This window comes from Lycorma delicatula, chromosome 2 (assembly GCF_047948215.1).
Source record: "Lycorma delicatula isolate Av1 chromosome 2, ASM4794821v1, whole genome shotgun sequence".
Lineage (NCBI taxonomy): Eukaryota > Metazoa > Arthropoda > Insecta > Hemiptera > Fulgoridae > Lycorma > Lycorma delicatula.
Genome location: NC_134456.1, coordinates 140,665,963 through 140,688,898, shown reverse-complemented (window position 1 = coordinate 140,688,898; position 22,936 = coordinate 140,665,963). Strand labels below are relative to the sequence as shown.

The following is a 22,936-nucleotide window of genomic DNA, read 5'->3' as shown; positions in this document are numbered from 1 at the left end:
ATGGAAAACTTTCTGAAAATAAAAAAAGAGGAAGGTATACTTGGACATCTCCCTTTGAGGGGAAAAGTATCAGATCAACTACATGTTAATAGAGTATGGGTACAGAAATAGTTTTAAAAATACAAAAGTGTATGCAGGAGCTAATGTTAACTTGGACTGTAACCTGTTGTGGCAGAAGTAATCAAGAAATTTAAAAGAGGTATGGGAGGTAAGGTGCCCACTAAGTTTAATACAGACACTCTCAGGCAGGAATCTCAAGATAGAGAATTAGAAGAAATATTCATGAATTATTAGTAGAGAGGGAGTTTTACCAAGGACATATATAGAAAATGGATCAGGATGAAAGAGTCTGAAAAGGGCTGCTTGAGAAGTAAGGGTTTAAGAAAGGTAAAAAAAAAAAACAAAGAAAGAGTGAGTTACTGAAGCCTTGATACAGAAGATGGAAGAAAGAAGGTAATGGATAAATTTATGCAGTTATGAGGGGAGAAAAAGTTGTAGGAGACTAAATAATAAGTTAAGGAGAGAAGTTGAGAAGGTAAGAGAGAATTGAATGAGAAACAATTAAAGCTATCGTAGAACTGAACTAATTTTCTTTTTTATTCATTAGTTTTCTACTGAAAACTAATACACAATTAGAAAAACAATACACAATTAGATTAATATAAATAAAATTATGACTTACTTTATTAATCCAAGACTAAATGCTCCTAACCATTCAAGAAGTTCATCTGGCTCAGTTGCTCTAATCAGTGGTACCATTACATTGCGCTCAATTTTATAGGAACAGGAAGGTTTGCATAACCTTACATCATGACCTTTATTATATAAATACGAAGCTATTGATGATGGACAAATATTAACTTTATCTGTAAAATTAAACAATAAAAAATATTATACTTATTGCATATATCACCTTAATATAATTAACTGAAATATAAACAGTAACAAAACGTTTTGAATAAAAACCTATATCAAACAAATTTTACCAAAATTTCACAAAATTAGAGTATTGTCAAATGAAATCACTGGCATAAAATCTAATAAGGAATATTTTAACGTTTTTAAGAAAGCATCCTTTAAACCATCAGTTTTAAATTTGAATAAAAGTTGCTGTAATCAGTACAATTAATGCTATTCAATATCAGTATACCGAAATTAGCAAATTTTGCACTTAAAAACCTTCAGTAGCGTGGAAATTAATCTGAACATATATTTACTTACGAAAAAATCATACTTGTACAATTTGTGAATATTTAGTAATTAATATGTACTCTACTATTGTATTCTTAGTCACTTCAAGTACAGAATTTGGCATAGATTCAACAACTATACTACACATTTTTTTTGACTTCTTCAATGTGAAACCATACCAATATTATAACTTTAATGAAGTCAATTTCTATGGTACATTCACTTTTGAGACTACTGCCCAAATATTTTCAATTGGGTTTAAGTCTAAGGAGTGTTTTGACACAGGAGCACTAATGTTTCATTTTTCAAAAAATCCTTTTTCACTTTTTTGGCAGTATGGTATGGTGCTAAATCTTGTAGCAACATTTCGTTGCCTTGTGGGAATTTGTTTTGAAGTTGTGCTGCAACACTTTCCTTCAGAATCTTGATATATCCATTACTTCAAATGTATAACAACCACAAAAAATTTTTTCTGGTGATGTATTTTCATCTGATGTTTTTTTAATTATGGAACTCTTTGCCCCTAAACATAAAACTGTGACTTGTCAGAAAGTATAAACATTTTTCCAGTATTTTTTGGTCTAGTTAGCGTGAGCTTCTTTTGCCCACAAGACATTTTTTGCACAATGCAGTTAAAAGCTGCTTTTTAGTTGGTCAACAAGCTTTCTGTCCAGGGGTGCAAGAAGTCGGCATCTAAGTTGTCATGAGTAAATCTGTTCTACTGGCTGCTAATTCTCGATTTAAGTCTGCAGCAGATAATTATGGATCAAGTTTACTTTTTCAAAAATAATTGATCCTATGTTGGAGTGGTTTTTGTTTTAAGGCCATGTTTACATTCCCTTTGAAGTAAAAAGGAAGCAGTTTCTTTAAATTGTTTTAAAATGGAATTCACTATCCTTAGTCCAACACCACAATCACAAGCTATTTGTAGTTGTGTCATACTGGTATGCTCAGAAAGAGGAACAAGTTTTTACACGCTTTCTTGAGTTACATCCATTATTATATATTCGTCACATAGAAAAAAACAAAAAATATCATTTTATAATAAAAAATTAAATATACTTTCATAAAACACTTGTTTTTCATTAAAAAAACAAAAATTATTAAATAACCAAAAAACAACCTCACATTACACAGGCAACTTAAAAAATTTGTGTGGTCAAGCAGTATAGCCACAACATAGAAATAAACAAAAAAATTCCCCGTGTTCAGATTAATTTACATGTTACTATATAGGTCTTTTTTTTAGTAATGGACAAAAATATTCACGTACAATAACTTACAGCTTAAAATAAACAAACATACGAATATGTGCAGTTCAACTGATATGTTGACACATATCAGTTTTTAAAAACACATCAGTTTTTAAAAAATAAACCATTGATTGAATAACACAAAATAGTTATTCACAACAAAATTTATTCTGATTTCACCATTTTCAATTAATAATGTTGATGTTTCAGATCTAGTATAAATCATATTAAGTGAGTTACTTTTAGCTGGATTTTAATGCTCATTTACTGGTAAGCTTGAATATAATACAACCAAGTCAATATAGTTCAATTACTTAAGAAATGAAGGCTTGAGAATGGAAAAGACTAAAATACTGAACTATACTTGGATCAGTTGACAGGCAATATAAACTTAAAATTAAAATAAATAAAAGAGTGGTATATCCACCACTGATCTTTTGTGGACTCAAATACTTCCTTAAAAATACAAGTATTTTTGGATGCTTTTATTCATTGTACATGTTTCAATTAAATATAGTAACACATGAAAACAATTTTTAATTTTGACTGATGTGAAAATAGTCTTCATGACATCAGTTTTTTTTTGTTGTAAAGAGAGAGTTGATAAGGCCCATTTTATTAGTTTTGGATTTCTACCTTTCAGTACTTAAAAAAATAATAATATTGTCATGACATCTGAATTCATAAACTTGTCCAAAGATGTGATTCTCTAGCAGATATTATCTTCTTACACCGATACTCATTCAAAATATTTGAATTATTATTTTTTTTTTCATTATTCATTTATCTTTACATATACATACTGTGATTCTTCCATAAATGTTATTAACACATCAAAATTCCCTTTTATTTGAAAAAAAAATAAATATTTTCTGCAAATATATCCATTTTCCACTTTGATTTTATATTTTGAAACATCTATGCTGAGACATGCTAATATCATTATGTTACTTGGGAGATCAAACTCTCCATCTTTTCCCAGTTTTTGTCTCTGAACTGACTGCTAAGTTTTAGAAAGATTTACAAACAGAAACATTTTCAATATTTTAATATAGATTTTTTTTTAGAACAAATACCTGGTCTTAACTTGTCTTAACTTCACAAAATCTAATTGATAGTCTTCTCAGTTATAAATTCAGATTATATTTCCAACCGGTTTTGTAACACTTTAAACACTCATCTAAAATTTTTCTGACACCAAACTATAAAAGTTTCTATTTATTTAATTTTGGTTTTCAGATTACCCAGCTGTTTTGGTGCCATAAAATACTTCACTCTGTACAAATATTTATTTTATACATTCCTTAATATATGTTCAATACTACAAAACTTATTTCTGCATAAAGGATCTTTATCCTTGAGCTAACTTGTTTTTAAGATCTTCCTTACACTGACCATATTTTGTAATTTTACGGCCTAAATAACAGAATTCTGCTACTTTAGAACATAATGTTCACCTACGTTAGTATATAATTACTTATTTTTTTCCTTTTAGTTACATTTCATTATCATAATTTTACTTATTTATTTTCAATTAGATTTTTACAATCAATGAAAATGGACCAGACATTTCATCTTTCTTTTTTTTTTAATTTCAGAATTGTTCTGTAATCTAAATTTTAGGTATTAAAAGTATGCAGGTGAAACTGCACATGACCTCGTTTAACTCTGGTGGTCTACATGAACCAGTAATTAAACTTCAACCAAAGATATTCATAATTATTTTATATCATTCAGTTACCCTAAGAAGTTTCAGATGATGTTGAATAATCATGTTATACAGAATGTAGTTCAACGCCCAGTATTCTTCTTCTAGCTGTTAATTATTCTTAATTTCAGTAAAATTTTTATTTAGTATCATCACAGATTTTTACTTTTTTTTCTTTGCTTGTTAATTCCATTTAAATCTTTTATTGCCTCTCTTGCATTAATAACTTGAAAAAAATAGAGTCATCCAGTTACTTTTATTGAATTACAAAATGTCTGTACCACATGAGAATTCTGTAACATTTAATGGAGATCATGAAAGAATATTTTTCTATAATTTCTTAACCAAAATTGTTATGAAAGAGATGGGTCTTAATTATAAGTAAAAAAAAAAATATAAAAAATAAGATTTTATATTTTATTACAATCCATGCTACTGAATCTTCTCAATATTGCTTGATGACAAGGGATGGGGAGTTGATTCCCTTGGTTACAAAGTTAATCACCTTTTTCATAATATCAGTAATCATATTCTTCATAATCTGCTTTTTATGAATGAAAATTAGTGACCATCTACTATACCTTTAAGCTTCCATTCTATACATCTACATATTAATTTGACAGCACAAGATGATGCAATACTTCTTGCACATATCTGTTCCTGTTTTCTGTGATAATGCAATTATTATACAACTATTGAAATCTGAGGGAATTTCTGTAGCTTAGTATATTTTGTATACTATTTTTTTTTTTTACAGTCTATTCAATCCTAGCTCACCTAAACAACATAGAAATCCTGAACACATTCATCTATCTTAAAATTTATTTTTAAGAACAGGTATATAAAATACAAATTAAACATCAGTCATGGAAACCATGTTCCCTGAAATGAGTTTTCTTAGTAACTTATGTTGTATAAATTGAAGTTTAGCTTCTGTTAGGTAAACTGTGCTGTAGGCTATTCATGACATAAAAGATACCTCTTCTTCATAAAGAAAATTATTTTAACCATCCGATGTAAAGTTTAAAAAATTAAATAGTACAGAATATTTACGTATTAATATGATAACAACAATAATTCTTTAATTGCATGAAAATATGTTATATTAATATACAATATAAGTACTACATTAAATATTATAAGTATTTACAAGTACTAATTAATGAATATATATAGTGTAACATTTTGATGGGTATATATATAAAAACTCACCGGCAGGTGGTTCCCAAGAAATGATGAAATCAAACTGAAGTGGTACTAAAGAAGTAAAACTTTTGTAAATTTTATTATAATTTGGTTTTCCTGGCTTAAAACACTCCTTTTTGAGATCAATAAAGACAGCTGTTTGGATTTCAGTCAATACATGTTAGTAAATCAATAAAATAAATATAAATTAAATGATTAATTTTAGTTGAGATTATTAATTTAAAAAAAATTATTAAATAAATAAAGCATGCTAAAAGAAAAATTTATTGTGTAATTAATTCAATAATTAATGGTTGGTTTAACACAGGAGTGAACACTCATAGAGAAGTTTGAATAATTTATAATTATATTTACCATAAATGGATAATTTACTAAAAATAATGACATTAATAATAAATCCGTGCTTCTGCCAGTGTCTGAAAAAACATAGGAAAGTTTTTTTTTATAATAAAGTTTGGTACAATGCCAGTAGTTTTTTCTGATTAATTTTTTTCCATTAATTAGAAAATCTAACGAAAAGAAGAGGTAGGGTTTTAATTCTTCTAACAAGACTAGAACAAAAATTTTATTTGGTTGATCTGTCCCTATTGCATTCATATCTCACAACACATAAGAACTGAGAAATGTTTACCACATCTGTTGATTTATCATATTGAATACTAAAAAATTCACTTGAACTCGCTTCCTGAATTATCTGATCATGAACATTGGCAGTCATGTCATCGATTTGCCTTGATACTGTGTTACTAGAAAGCTTGTTGATTTCTCAAAGTATGTAATTTTCTTTTGAAAAATTCCAAGGTTTTGCTTTTATGATCCAAGTGTCAAATTAATTTTAATGGCTTCATGCTTTCATCGGAGAGGACTTGAAAGCAAACATGCACTGTGGCTTTCCATCCAATAAGGTAAAACCATAATTTAAAAATGACTCTCATCATACAATCTTGTCTTTTTACCAATCAATTCACTGGATGTAGATGTGTCGCTTAATTTTTTCCCAAATTTATTTATTTTACAAAAGAATCTAATTGAAAAAAAATTACTCCATTTGCCAGCACACTACAAAACCAAAACCTCAATTATTATTGTTTTCAATGAAACTACACTTTTAAAAACTTAAACAAAGGCACCAGACGCACACTTCGCATTCAAAACTAAACTGATGTTCTGCAATCCCTTATCTCTCTTTTATACTGCTGAAGCACGTGTTGAAACGCATAACATGCACATTCAAACAAGATGTACTCACAGCAAATATTATGCAAGCAGACCAAATTACAAGGAGCACAAAAACATCAAGTTAGAACCTGTAAATTGCTAGTTTCAACAATTCATACATGCATGTTTATACCTGTTGCTATTAACACAACTAAAAAGTTTAAATTGGTTTCGTTGGGGTTGGGGGTTAAAAAAAATATATATAATGAATATTTCACTTTTTAGGGGTTGTGGAGCTAAAAAGGTTGAGAATCATTGGTCTGAATTTCTGTAAGATACAAAAAGTTTACTTTGGATTAGAAAAAAAAAAAGGTGAAATTAATAATGATTTACAGTTTACTGATCATAGATTAATAAATATTTTGGTTTACAAAATCTTATTAGGAATAAACAATTGACAATAGCTTTATTTGTTTTGTGACTTTGTTTACCAACATATAAAAAAACATTTCAGAATAAATATTGAATAATCAGATTTATCATTTCATGGAAGTCATTAAACATTAAAATCATATTACATAAACTGTAAAAAAATGAATAACAGAATTGCTGTGTGCAAACTTTACCATTATAAATAACACACAGTAAGCTATATATAACATTAAATTATATTTTAAAAAATCTTTATTTATGTGACAATGTTTTTAAACAGTTAACAATAATTATATTAACACAAGCAACCAAGTCACATGATAAATAAAAAAAGTACAGTATTTTTCTTCCATTATTATTAATTATTTTATTATTATATGTAATGAAATTGTCTGAGTAGCAATAGTTTATACATAAAAGAATAAATAGATAGATAAGTTAATTAATGCTCCCATCCATCTAGACCATCGGCGGTAACCTATATATTAATTAATTTTTTAAACCTTTCAAACAGAACGTGTCAGTAGCCTCTAGCCATATTCCAATACCTGATACAGTTGCCTTGTATTTTTTTAGATATGGTATACTGATAATGAAGATGGTTTAAATGTTAATAGTATTTAAATGCATTTATGTCTTTGAAGTCTTAAAAGATTTCTTTTCAAAAGTAATTATTTCATTTTGGAATATGTTATATTAAATGTACTTTGGCAGAGTACATACTCTGCCTTTTGGCAGAGTATTTTTTTACTAAATATTACAATGATAAAAAGCAAAAAAATAAAAAATGAATGAATGCCATATTTCATGTTTACATACTAAAAATTTTCTTCTTTTAATCTGGCAAATATATGTCAGAAATTTACTCTGATTATTTATTACTCATTGAAAAGTTCTCTTATACCAATGCATAAAACTTCTAAAAAGAAAAAAATTACAAGGAAATGTTAAATAAAATTTATCCTAATATTTTCATTAATGTATTTTGGCCAAAAATGTATTTAGAAAAGCTTTAAAATTTAATGACAGACTTTCAGATATTATAAGGAAAAGAGGCAGATGATTTTTGGGATATTTTCAGAATGGAAGGAAAAAGACTGTCTAAAAGGATTTTTAATTTTGTCTATAATAAAAAATTAAAAACACCTGGTTTAATGACGTTTTAAGCAAAACATGGAGAAAGAATAAAAAAATACTGAGAAGAAAAAGGAAGCCCAAAGGCAAAAATGAGTAAGGCAATTATTATGGTCCTAAGGTTGCTAATTCATGAAGAATAAAAGGACTAAAATTTAGTGAAGAAAAATTTGAATGAAAACTGCAAAAAATTTACTGGGTGAAAAGAGTTACTGATCTAAATTTTTTAATTATTTTCAGTTTAACATTCTGTAACATAATTGATCTTTCTGTTAAAGACAAGGTTAAGGTAAGTTTAATGTGCAATACGAACCTATCATGAATGTAACACTTTTGCATTATCAATTTAGGAATTCTCTGCAAAATGTGAACACATCTAGCTTCTTATTTTTCTTTGTCTCTCATAAAAAAAAGGAATTTTAAAATTATTTTTTTTACTCATGAACAAGTTTTTATAAAAAATATATTTTATTTGCAAATAGTAATAGAGTTTCTTTTTCGGTTCAATTACTTCGTACCTGAAGAAGAATCATAGAAAACTTAAAGTTTGAAACTTATAACATTAATAACCGTAAACTTAAGGGAAATAAATTTGTTTAAAAAAATATAGACAGCCTAAATGAAATTAAATTTTGTTTCTACACTACTAACAAGACATTGTCTATCGATTGAAATACTATGAATCAAGAGCACAAAAAAAAATATATATATGTGTGTTCTACTATTATTGTAAACAACAAAAGATTTAAAGACAACACAATGAGAAAAAAGAGTTAAGTGGAAGATTAAGTAAGAGGAATGCATTAGAAATTGAATTTTCATCATCAGCACCAGATTTTGATGTACTAATGTTGAAGTATCCTTACTTTTAAATAATTCTTTATGATTTATTTGAGGGTTTAAAAAATGGACTTTATCTGTTCACCACATAAGGCAATATTTTTTTAAGATTAAACATTTTAATAATGCTTTTTGATTCCAAAATTGGGATCATTAAGAAATTACCCAGATCATCAATCAGGAGTTGTTATATTACAAGTAATTTAGGCAAAGAATAAAAAAGAATTGTATTTCTTCTAAGTTATCTAAAATTTAATTTTTTAAAATAGTACCTAATTTAAAACATCCCATAAAAATCTACTAACCCTTAAATTGATATAAATGTCAGAGATAAAAATTTAAATCAACAGAGCATTAATTTTTTTTTTTACTTATTATTTAAAATCTAAATTTCTCCAAAAAATAGACATCTGCCACGTAAAAAAATGAGAATTTTAACAAAGATTATATCTAAAAAATACTCTGTCTTGTTAAAAATAAATATTTCTCTCTGTGAATTCTGAGAAAAAATTTTAATTAGATAATACAGAGCAATATCTGAAGGCTGTCTGAATTCCCATGTTATTTTTATCTGTATTTTCAATCAATTTTCTTATAGTTTCAAACTTAAATATTTGGAATACAAATTGGGTTTGGAGTATACATCATTGGACTACCAATCCAAATATATTTAGGCATCACCTTTGGTTTGGGTTGACATGCAGAACAGTTGTCAGGAAAAATAAGAGAGAGAGAGATAGATAGCTATGCCACAATGTTTCTGTCGCAGCAATTTTGAGTAGACAATTCCAACTGTTTTAAAAATGTAAAGAACCATTGTAACTGAACAGTATTTTGTTGAATCCAATAACTCCTTATACCAACTACTAAATTGAATCTGTACCCATGCAATTAATATCCATTATGTCTATTGCAAATAAATATTCATTAGTCTAGAAACAACACTAACATATTTATCCCAATTATTCAAGATATTGATTTTATGCACTAATAAATGGGAGAAGTATGCAAAATTATTAAAAAACAAAATTTTAAAATAAATACAAACTTCTAATTAATAGGAAACATTGTGTGCAAGCATGTATGGATGTTCATGGTACATGTTCCATTTCATGGATTTAAATACAGATGACAGAGAATAAAATGAATTATTTTGAAATGTTTATTGTTTACAAATACAAGAATTATAATTAATATTCCTTACTTTACAACATTCAATTAATTACCACACTAGTTAACATCACAGATATTCAGTCACTAAAAATATATACAGTTTCAAAAATTTGTAATCTTCAATGAAATAAGAGCTCTGTAAACAAATTTAAATTAAAAAAAAAGACATTATACAAACATCAATTAATTGTTCTTTTGTACTTCTGCACAAAACTGTTAAGAAAAAATAAAATAATCTTATTTTTTAAAAATTACTTTTTTCTGTCCATTAAATGCTTACTACTTTCAAAATTAGAATTTTGTCCTTTTAAAAAACAAGACTTCATTGAAAGAAAATTTTATAATGAAATAGTAATAAACAATGACATAATAACTTAACAGTAATAGTTAAGATTCTAAAGTGACCAAATTTTAAAATGTATTAAATCTAATCCGATAAAAAATATTTTAGAAATCAGCAACGTTGATAAAAATGCACTAATTTAAAAATATTAAATAGAATAAAAAACAATTTAAATAGTTTGTTCATCTAAAATATTGCATAAATTTGAAAATCATAACGTTGCACAGGACAGGTATAAAAATAAAATTCTAAAAAATAAAATTAAATCATAACCAGTTTTTAATAAACAGAATCTAGTCGACTCATTTGTAACCAATAAAAATAATGAAACTTTATTTTCAAAAGACAAATGATTACAAATAGTACACAATAAATAATATGGCAATTATATAATATTATTTTGATCTTAATAATTTTTTAATATGAGCAATAAAAACTGGTCTCAAGCTGATTCTTACTTAAACTCTAATCACAAAAATAACAATACATAACTTTATTGCTTTTGATCTGTAAGTTCACCATGATGTACTATTGTCAAATTAATTCATGAGGCAGACACTACATAAATAGAACACTTGCTTAAAAGACAGCATATATATTCATTATTACATGTTTTAAACTTTATTTTCATAAAAATACGAGTTAAAAAATGAACAAATAAAAAATTCAAGTAAAATATAAAAATAAAGAAGTACAACCTGTCTTGAATTTGGTATTATCTTTAATCGCAACATAATATACAGGAAGAAAAGAGATATGGAAGAGTTGTAGGAAAGTAAATACTGTTTAAGTATTCAATTAAAATTTAAAATTACAGTGCCATTAGTTTACAAATAATTTATGATAAGAATTGATATGCTTGATGGTGCTTGAAACCTAAGAAGTGTAGTACAGTAAAAGTTTAGACATAATTCTAGTACAAAGAAAAATTACTTGAGAATAATTCATCAAATTGGGAATACAAGAATCATGTAGAAAGAATTAAATAAAAGAAAATTCATACATAACTGAAATTAAAAAAAAGGAGTAGTCTGATAAGAAAATGTTTATTGAAAAAAAGAAACAATATCTGTTGCTGAAAGTTTACCAAATATATAAGGTAATAATGTAACACAAAATACACTTAGTCATTTAAATAGTAGTAGTACATAATTATCATATACTTTTTTAACACAATCAAATTTTTTTTCCTTTCTTTAACCCTGCTGTTCTATTCGAGTCAATAATATGACCAAAAAGAATTTTTGTCTTTTGTCATTTCTTGAAGATCTTACTTTATCTCCATAAACTCTCCATTTATGGAGAGATGTAATAATTTAGACAACTCATCTCAAGCATACTGCAGGTTGTTGTTTCTAGCGAGGGTTTATACATCTCACGTGGAATTGACAAAAGTCTTGTGGGATCCAGTTAGTGGTCATCCCATATTCTGAGCAACTATGACAATTGAGATGTTATGTTCAATATCTTGAGTTTTATGTTTTGATAATAGATTAAGAACGAGGGTGTACAGTTAAATAAATTAGCTTGAAGTTTGAGAAAAGTGGGTAGAAGTTCTACCAAAATTAAATTATGCTGTTGAAAATGTGAATTAAATATTATTAACTTGAATATTGTTTTATATCATGGTAAACAGCAAAATTAATTAATAATTGAATATTAAAACCAACAGCTGTTGCTGTTTGTTTTAAGATATTGGTTGGCTTAATTGCTAAGTTTAAATATTACACAACATTAACATAATGCAGTAAGAAATACAGACGGAATATCTTATATTAGATTACTACCAGGTGCATCATCATTGTGGTTTTATCAGTAATCAAAACATTATGATAAAACAACCTGTTCTGAATTTTATAACTAAATTTTTATATTCAAGACAAAAAAACAGATAAATAAATTGCTGAATTTATCAATCAATGTATTACATATACACAAAATACTTTTCAAAAAATACAATATTGTGAAATAACTGTTCTATTGATGGAAAATAGATTGAACATTTCTTTTATATATAACACCATTAAATTTCAGTCTTATAATAAACATTGGCACTGCATTGAGCATGTAAAAACACTGATATTATTAACCATTCATCTTTTTAATATTAACTATTAAGTTCTACTTAAAAAAAAGTACATTTTTTTATTAAATTTCACTAACAGCAATCCAATCAATCAGAAAATTAAGTGACACTAAAATAAATAATCTGAGAGGTTTTAATAACCAGATGCAATCACAATATAACATTCTTAATCATTTATATAAGTAATAATCACAAACCTACAATTTACTCTTTATTCATCAATAGTAGTCCAGGTGGTATCTGTTTTGGGTAGGATTTTTTCTATAGGATTGCTAATTTTAGCTGTAATATTCCAGAGGCTAATTTTAGCCTCTGGAATATCATGAGAAATGATTATTTCATTATAAGTCAGTTGAAAAAGGTGTGCTTAAAGTTTTATTACAATGTGAAAAAAATTGCAAAAATATCTATTTTTCTTCTCTTATTTCCCTAGATAACTTGATAACTGTTCATTTTAGAGAAAAGAAGTTTTTATTAAGTTTTACACACAATACCACCATTTGCATATCAAAATATACATTTATTATTGATGCAAAAATAGCAATAACTGTCAAAAGAATGAAAAAACAAAATAAGATGTTTTTGGGAATTTTTTCGAGTGCTTATATTAAACATAGAACCTTCAGATATAGCCTCAAAAACCTTTTTGATAAGCAACACGCCAAATTTCAACAAAATCAATCTGACAGTTTTTGCACAATAATTTTGCAATCCAGATTAAAAAAAAGTGATTTTTCTAAATTGTGTAGAGCCTGAAATACAGTCTCTAGATATTTGAAAATTTAATCACACATAAAAGAGCACTAAACGTATCAATTGCATTTTGAAATATTTAAATCTATTAATCATGAGAGCATAGGGAATTTTTTTTTAAACAGATACCGCCTGGAGTATAAGGAATTATTTTTGTTCTAATTTTTAAATGCTAGCACTGAGTGCAGAATAATAAATTTAGTCACTGTTCTTATTTATTTATAAATTGATAAAGTTTGAATTCAATATATTTATTGCTTATTTCAGGGGGTTTCTAAAAATTTTACAGAAGATAAAATAAAAAAATTCACACAATATTATAATAAATAATGATTTTTTTAAAAGTAAAAATAGATAATACTTCTTTTTATTTACAGTACTGAATAGTATTGACAGTGGTGAATTATAATACTATAATTACTACATTTTCTGATAAAAATAATTTATAAGATACTAAAACAAATTTTTAATTGTAAAAATTAAAAAATAGTATTTCTTCAATTCTTTATATATTGACTTATTGGGGTCAAAGCTACATTAATAATAAATAACTACTAACAGCTTACTGTAACAATTTGTTTTTAATTAGGCACTAAATTTAAACAATTGAAAAGCTTTTTTTTGGTTTTTAGTGCATTTTTTAAATCGGTTCTGTTATTTTTTCTAATTTTATTAAAGATATTTTTATTTTACTCTAAAAATACATAGGCCTACAACATACTACCCGTATGAAAATGTTGTTTGCAAAGCAAAGGCATAAAGTGAGAAACTTACTATAGATAAAACTAAGAAAGGAATGTGCAGAGAAAGAAGTAAAAAAATAACTGCTAATGGCATGAATTAAAGCTTTCATAAGGAATATATTAATTCTAAGTAATGAAAGAGGTGATATGTGAAAATGGACATTAACTTACTTATACATAAATAAGTATCCAATGAGACTGCCAAGCAACATTTTCTTGTTTAAAATTAACATTTCCCTATTGTTAAGTCATGAGTATCTATCAAACAAGAATGCAAAAAATGTTCCTATTACCCCAGTTTAATACACATAAAAATTACCAAGGAGGTATGTGTAATAATGTATGTGATGATTAAAAACTGTATAAAACTATAACCAAGAAAAGTTTCAAAATGAAACAGCTGAAGAATAAAATAGATAACAAAAAAGGTACTTACGTATTAACTCCACCGCAGCTACAGCTTTATTTAAAAACAAAGTAGTCAATCGAATTTCGGTGGAAAATGAACAGTCTCTTTATTAATTTTATAAATATAATTTAACCAAACTTAACCTGCGCTCCCTAACCTTGACTAATTAACACCGTAATTTTTTGAGTATTTATTTAATAAATTCAGTAATTATTGCAATTACTTATTATTTAAATAATCAAAACACTCCTGTTAATTAGTCAAGGTTAGCGAGCATGGGTTAAGTTTGGTTAAATTATATTTATAAAATAAATAAATATAAATAACCATTTATTAAAATTAATAAAGAGACTGTTTTGAATCTATGTTAAACTCTATATCAGTCCATTTTCCACCGAAATCCGATTGACTACTTTGTTTTTAAATAAAGCTGTAGCTGCGGTGGTGTTAATACGAAGTACCCAAAAATGTATCAAGTCAGTTTAATAGAAGATACTTTTCTTATACAGGTTTTTTTTTGTCAAGTAATTCACCTTGACACTTGACCATGAGCTTAGCAATTTTAAATCAGCAATCAAATACTTGCTAACGTACCTTAACAAAAATCTTACTTGTATATGTAGAATATAAGACAAATAAAAAATATCAGTATCATTTAATTTTTCATTTTAAAAATTGTTTTACAGTTTCCACTAAAGATATATGGGAAAATTTGTTATGGGATCACTTTACTATACAAAATAAAAAAAATAAGTGCAGTTGGTAAAGTAAGAGCTCAATAAAAAAAATCATTGAAGATGAGTAGAAGTTTTGACATTTAAAATTTTCAAAAATTCAAAATTTCTTTCACCATCAAAACATAAGATGTTACTACTACAACAATGTTACACATTGTTACTGTGATGTGAAAAGAGAACTTGCATCAAAAATAAATAAATAAAAGAAGGAAATAGGGTACTGGAAAACTTTAATCACTATTGCAAAACACTCAGGAAAACTAATATAATCTATAGATTTTTATCCTCTGAAAGCCAATCATTTACAACCATAGCCAATATTTTTCTAAAATCATCTGTAGGGTCTGCATGAATCTTGATCCACCATTCAGTGGTAAGGTTTCTTAAATTAACTGGAAAATTATGTCAAGAGCATCAAATAAGCTATTGAAAGTAGTAAAACAGCAAATTGATTCATGGAGTGAAGAAATTATGGCGTATGAGTTTGGTTAATACCTAGGAAGGAAGTAACAGAAATATTGCAAACTTAAAAGAGTTGAAAGATCACATATTCAGTCAAAGCTTCTTGCAAAGAGAAAACATTGGAGTGTTAAATGCTGGTTTGAAATTATATAAATTTAATTTAACACATTTGACATGACCTCACATCCATATGCATCGATTTCAGAGATATGGAAATATTCAACTGAAAATCAAATTGTACACCTGCCTGATATAATCAATATTATGTAGAATGCAACAATCAAGCACTCTCATACTGTTCAATATTAGCTTGCTTGTCATGTAAGAGATTAAAATATCATACTCTTTTCTTTTTCATTACCCTATACAAAAGCTAAGAAAGAAAACGGTTGAATAAAGAATCTGTAAAAACCTAATTATAATATTGTGATACAATTATTTTTTCTTTAATACGGAGTACATTTACAATGCACAAAATTACAGAATAAATTATTATTATTTACAAAATGGAAAACTACTCTGCCTACAAAATTTGGTATTTCAGACTAGATAAAAAAAAAAAAAAACAATCAAAACGCTCTAAACAGAATGATTATTGCAGTTTTTTATTAAAAAAAATTGCAGAATTTGTAAATCTTATAGAACACTGATAAAATGTTTTTTTTTTGTTTTTTACTTTACTAATATTCAGTTTTCATTTGAAATAGGACAAATGAAAACAATGTTAAAATTATTTTTTAAAGATCTCAAAATTATTTTGTTTGAAAAGCAAGTGTATGTACAAATACGCATAAACATACACAGTTGAAAATTCTGTATAAAAAAGCTTTTATTTTAACCATGAGCTGCAGAAGTCATCAAAATAAGAATGATTAAAAATATCAGATTATAACAGCATGTTATAGTAGCTTCTTTATGTTTATAAATTGTACTCTTAATAGTAAACACTACAAAGAATCATTAGAAAGAGAAAACACATGAATTGTACAACAAACAAACCAGATGTGAAGATGTAAAAGAGGAACCTAGTTTTATTAATATAAAATATACAATTAAACAGAATTTACTTTTCAAAAATACATAAGCAGAATACTCAATTTAATATTCTTATCAAGTCAGTTTTTCTCTTTATTTTATAATCTACATATTTATGTAAATTACTGGGGTAATTAATTAAAAAAAAAAAAAAAAATTATATTACTTTGAATCAGTGATAAAGGATGAATATCTTAAAATTTTATATTTTGAGGGGCAACAGCAGAAAAAAAATATTAGCGAGTAAACGCATTTGCTATTATATTATTATAAAAAAATAACCTGTACAAAATAAAATTCCATTATCTATAATCTTTAAGAATTTTGCAGATAAACATTATTCATATTAATAATTTAATCATAAGTAAGTTTGATTACTCTCAACTCCAAAGTAAAAATTATAAAACCTTATCAAAATTATATGTTTAAAATTTACCTATATATGAGGGCCGTCCAGAAAGTAACGTAGATTTTGAAATAAAAAACCAACCAAATAAAAAAAAGAAATTTTATTATATACATTTGAAAGGAAATCTTAAAACTATTTTTCTACATAGCCGCCATTTAAATTGAGGCACTTATCATAACGATACACAAGCTTTTCAATTCCTTCTCTGCAGAAATATGCCGCCTTAGATTTTTGGCACCCATCTTGCACAAAACCTGTGATAACCAAGCTTTCCTAATAGAATTTCATGCAGTAAACTTTGTGAAATTTGGGAGAAATGAAGCAAGAGTTCCATAATTGTAATGCATTGATTTTCACGAATTTTATCACTGATTTTCATCATCAGTTCATCAGTCACAAGGTTAGGTCCTCATCATGAACATTGGTGCAGCCATTATTAAACTCAATGCACCACTGCCTCACTCCACCATCACTCATTATTCCATCTCAGTACACCTCACAAAGTTGCTGATGAATTTCAATTGGTTTGAGGTTTTTGTCTGTAAAAACCTAATCACTGAACACACCTCACAACTTGCGCAGGATTTTCTATTGAAGCGCACATTTCAATAATTCACAATGAACAAATTAGAAAAATCACAGTCCACACGCTATAACAGCTTCATGTGTACTGAGTGTAGAAACGTTTTGACACCAAGATGCTAGGCACAAACATAAGTTTACTTTCTGAATCAGCCTCGAATATAAAAATTAGTATTAATTATTCACAATCATGAATATAAATATTTTTTGGTGTTGGTGAAAATGTAAATTTTTTTAAATTGTTTTAGAGAATATGTACAACTGTTTATTAAGTACCACCCACAACTTCCTGAACTATGAGCCACATCAACTAAATTATACATTTTTATCTCTTTTGATACAGCTTGTTAAATTGTTAAAGTACTACTTTATGATCACAAGCATACAAAAAAAAAAAAAAAAACTTAAGAGCGAGTGTGCGTTATTCTTCTATCATAAATATAGTTAGATACTTGAACATAGTTTTTTCAACATTATGAATGAACAAGGTTCATTACCTTTGTGAACCACTAAAGAGGTTTGGTTTGTTTGTAGGTAACTAATAATTATTCAAGTTACTCTACAACCAAGAAAAGAAAAAATAGAAAAGTATAAGAAACTGTCTGTAAAGTCTATCATCAACAACCAAACTTGTTCAATATTTTGATCACTGGATGAAAAAGACCTACATTGCACAAAAAAAGCACAAGGGCTTTTTTCTCTTTAGGTAGTTATAAATAAGCTATAGTATTTGTGTCAGTCATAAAAGCAATATTGACATCTAGGAACAAAATCATAAAAATTTTATGGAAAGTAATTTACATTTAAGCATGTCATCAATAAATAAATATAGCTTTATTACTGAATCAGATTATCAAATAAATAGTTTCCAAAGTGATAAAAAATTTTAAAAGTAAAAAATTACATAACTGCAAGCTGACATTCTTTGATTGTAAGAAGTTTTGTTTGGGTTTCCCTCCCTGTGTGGAGATAATGCATATTTAACGCAGAAAGGGTACATTTATTTGCTACTTACACCATATACCTCAGCCTTCTTTACAGCTACGACAATATGTAAGTTATCCTAAGCACAAGAGACACTATTAGAAGTGCACTACAGCTTAGGATAGGTTTCTATTTATTGAAATACTTAAAATTACTCGTACAAAAAAAAAATTCTGAAAAAGTAGTAATCAATGTCAATTTGGGGCATGGATTACCAGTTAATACTGTTGTCTTTGCACTACTAGTATCAATACATAATGAGAATAAATACAAATTTTATTAAAAGTTAAAAACAGAAGATATACAACTGAAGAATAGAAAATTATTTGAAATGTTTGCTTTTAACATATCAAATACAGAATGCTTTTTTTTAGTTTTTTTTCTGATTAGCAGAAAATAATAATAATATGTGTTTAATACAGGCACTATTTTGATACTTGAATTTAGGTCATAATTTGTACAAGAAGTTATCCAACATGTGCCCAGTTATGCCGTATGTTCAAAACAGTAAATGGCTAAGATCTAACTGTCTATATTATATAAGATAATTTGGCTCAAGTCCAGAAACTTTTGGATATTATAATATATTTCCATGTTATATGCTATATACTCATTTCATTTAAAAAACAATTCTAACATGTTTAATTCTATTAAAAGCTAACAGCCAGTTCTGAAAATTAAAATGTATGTGTATTAATTCTGTAAGTAAAATAACTGAAATATTAACTACAATACAAAAATTTTATTTTAATCTTGTATGTACCATTGGTTTCAAGAACATTTAAATTTAAAAAAAAAAAAAAACAACTAAAAACTATAATACTGGAGATATAATAAAGTACATTATTCATATATTTAATGAGGATAATTTAAGTTTAATCATTTCATGCTTAATTAACAGAAAAATGTAGCCATAACAATTTTTTTGTAACCTTAGAAAATATTTATATACATCAATTTTAATAGATTAAGTGATAATATACTATATAAGTACCACAAATTACAAGTAACATTAATTCAAAATGGATTTCATTACATTATTAAAAATAAGTTATATAATGAAAATAATAAAATTATTTTTTTTTAAAAACGTATAAAAATATACATCAATTTTATAATTAATTTTCAAATATGAAAAGGTCATAAAAAACACACACACACAAAATTTTCTAGAGACCATTCACTGCAAACTGTTAAAAAATTCAGTTCAGGACGGAAAAATTTGAGAAAAATTGTTAAAAGTAATAATGAAAAAACAAAACAAGGTTAAATACAATTATTATTTAATTACAAATTTCATTACATTTTTAAGAAATTTAGCAAACTGTACATGTTGATTATTCTTTTATAAAATTCGAAATGATAGATAAAAAAGTTGTTAAGTTCAATAAGCCTTGAACTGTTACAACAATCTTTAATAAAAAGAAAAACACAAATATATAATTAACCATACTTACTATATATGTTAATAAATTAAGTAGTATAATGTTCTTCGTTTTTGTTAATCCAATTTTTCTTTGAAAATAAAATGAAAAAACTATGAACTGAAAAATTTTAAATAAAAATATCTTCTAAATAAAACTAATAATTTAGAAATTATTAAATTTAAGCTATCATCAGCTCATTCATCTACCCCATAAGATGGCAAGTGATAAGCATTAATAGCAGAATAACAATTTTTTTATGAACAGACCACACTTCAAGTTTAGTTTAAAAGATATGGTAACTTTTAACTAGGATTTTAAGGTTCACTGTTACTGAAATATTTTTGTCATTAGTTAACTGATGACACTATCTGGGGACTGTTGGTCTGAAACTGGTCAAGACCAATATAGTACAGTCGATGGAAATGCTGAGGCATTAAAAACCAAAATATCTAATACACTTGAGATTAAATGGCTAACTACATTATACAAAAAAATGAAAACCAAAAATATTGATAATAAAATAAATAACATTTTTCAAAATGAATGGTAAAATAATAAAGAAATCTATACAAAACGTCGGCCAAGTGAACTGACAGGTATTACAAAACACCATAAACCCAACTTACATACAATAGCACTTGTTGCCTTAAGACATTTTTTCTTAATAAAACAGTCTTTAAGCTTGAAAAGAAAAAAACATTCTCAATTGTAAGAAAATAAATTAATGATGGACAAAGATACAAGGAGCAAGGGAATAATGTAATAAACAATAATTTTTTTGTAACATAACTTAATGAATACATAACTTAATGAGTAGCTATGAATTAAATACTAACAGTTTTCACATTAATGTAAAAAAAAGCCAAGTAGATTACAGCCTACAATAACATGAATTAACAATTTTTTCTTTTGAGGTGGGTTGGGGCTTTAAAAAATTGTAAAATTTGTAATAGGAGTCAAGTAAATAAATAAAATATTGCAAATTATATACAGGAAATCAAACCCAGATCTTTAAATCATCAGCCAATTAACTCTAAACAATGCTACAGTGGGCAACTAAATTTTTTACATAACCTGCAACTACAAATCACTTCTGTTAGATAAAAATCATTATTTTAATTACATCATCGCAAATAAAAGAGATTTCAAAAGTTCGATTACTTCAGTATTTTTAATTGACAACAGATGGCATACAATTTACAAAAAAAAAAAAAAATAATAACATTTAGTTATTAAAAATCAGCACATTATTTGTCAAATTATTCATTTTTGACACAAGTCTGCTATTTCATGTGGAAATGATGAAGAGTTTGATTATTTGCTAACAAGAAATTTTTACATTTTTTATCAATTGTAAAAAAAAATCAAGAAAAAATCATTAAATAGAATAGTTTAATTAAATTTATTTTTAAGACTAATTGGTTTAATTAATGAAATTGGCAGATCTAAAGTTTAAGAAAACCGATATCTATATTAATGGCTTAAGACAGTAATTAAGAATTAACTTGTTATAACTAGTTTCAGTACAAAATTTTATAAACACATCATTTTTCTATATTGTTATTAAATTCAATAGTAACACAAAGTATTAAAAAAATTTATAAATAAAAGCCAAAAATAATTTGAAAATGAAAATTACATTCATAAAATGCCTCTTCATTAAAGAATAATATCCTGATGAAAATAATAATATTTTAGAATAATCTTCTTAGGAGATGGTCCCTTAGTAAATCTTTCCTCCTATTGATTATTTTCAGTAAATGTCATACAAAGGGTGCATTAGACATAGAAAACAACAGTGCCATGGATAATTAAAATTAATTTATCAATAAATGAACAATTTTACAATAAATCAATGATGAAAATAATGTTATAAAAATGAAGTCAAAATGAATTATTCATAAACTTTTAAAATAACGTTAAGCAACAGAATTATAATTAAACAATGTAACCACAAAAAAATTACAACCAAAATAATGTTATTTTAAAATCACTTAAAACCTAACTATGAATATAAACAAAATTATAAAAATTTCTGTTCTTGATAAATAATATATATAAATATATATTTTTAGGTAGGTTCAATTAATTGTCAAAATTAAATTTTTACAGTTTACAACAATTTAACTATCTTATATATAAAAAAACCATTTCCAGATATTAAAAATCCAAATTATATAAAATTCTAAAATTAAGTCTGCAAGTAAGTAAATAGCATTGGTTGCAAAAATAAAAATATACATTCAGTTCTCGTAATAAAATGTATAATTATGATATACCAATTTATATGAAATAATATGAAAGGAAACATAATTCTGTCAATGCAAGATTGATATATCATTTACAGACTTTAATAAATCAACAGTGCATTCTGGTACATTTTTTTGTTGAACTGTGCATCATTGGGGTTCCCACAAACCCCAATGATGCAAGCACCCTTCTTACTTTACATCTCTTTAAGTCTTTCTTTTACACAACATATATTATAAACTGTAGGCAAGTAGGGAAAACTGTAATTTAAAGTACAACTATCATGAAATTTTAATCATTTTGAATCAAAATAATCATAAAAGATAGTCTTAAATGACCACACCCTGTTGTTAATCACCGTTCTCCAATATCGCTTCAAAAATTTGAAAACTGGAAAACTGTTTTTTTTTTGTGGCATACACCTTATGGTATTTACACTAAATCTTTCAAATTGTCAACACTAACAAAAGAAATTAAACTAGGAAGAAACATTTTTGTTTTTGGTTTTTTTGGGGCAAAAAACGCTTTGATGTTATCATCACCCAGATACAACACATTTGTTGCAAAAACAAACAAATATCACATTTTACTTCTTAATCAGAACAGTAAAACTTCCAACTG

At 26.2% G+C, this 22,936-nt stretch overlaps 1 protein-coding gene across 2 annotated transcripts in view; it reads right to left on the bottom strand.

Moving 5' to 3' along the window:
- The window catches only part of LOC142319270 (ribonuclease P protein subunit p40-like), a 73,101-nt gene that overhangs the window by 14,475 nt on the left and 35,690 nt on the right, over positions 1–22,936 (bottom strand). Inside the window, exons 4-5 of one of the 2 annotated variants that reach the window (XM_075356347.1) lie at positions 5,365–5,493; positions 683–866 (exon numbers count right to left, since the gene is read on the bottom strand). In XM_075356347.1, the coding sequence (XP_075212462.1) occupies positions 683–866; positions 5,365–5,493 (313 nt within the window). The remainder of the gene's footprint in view (positions 1–682; positions 867–5,364; positions 5,494–22,936) is intronic. The other variant, XM_075356349.1, reaches the window with a different exon arrangement.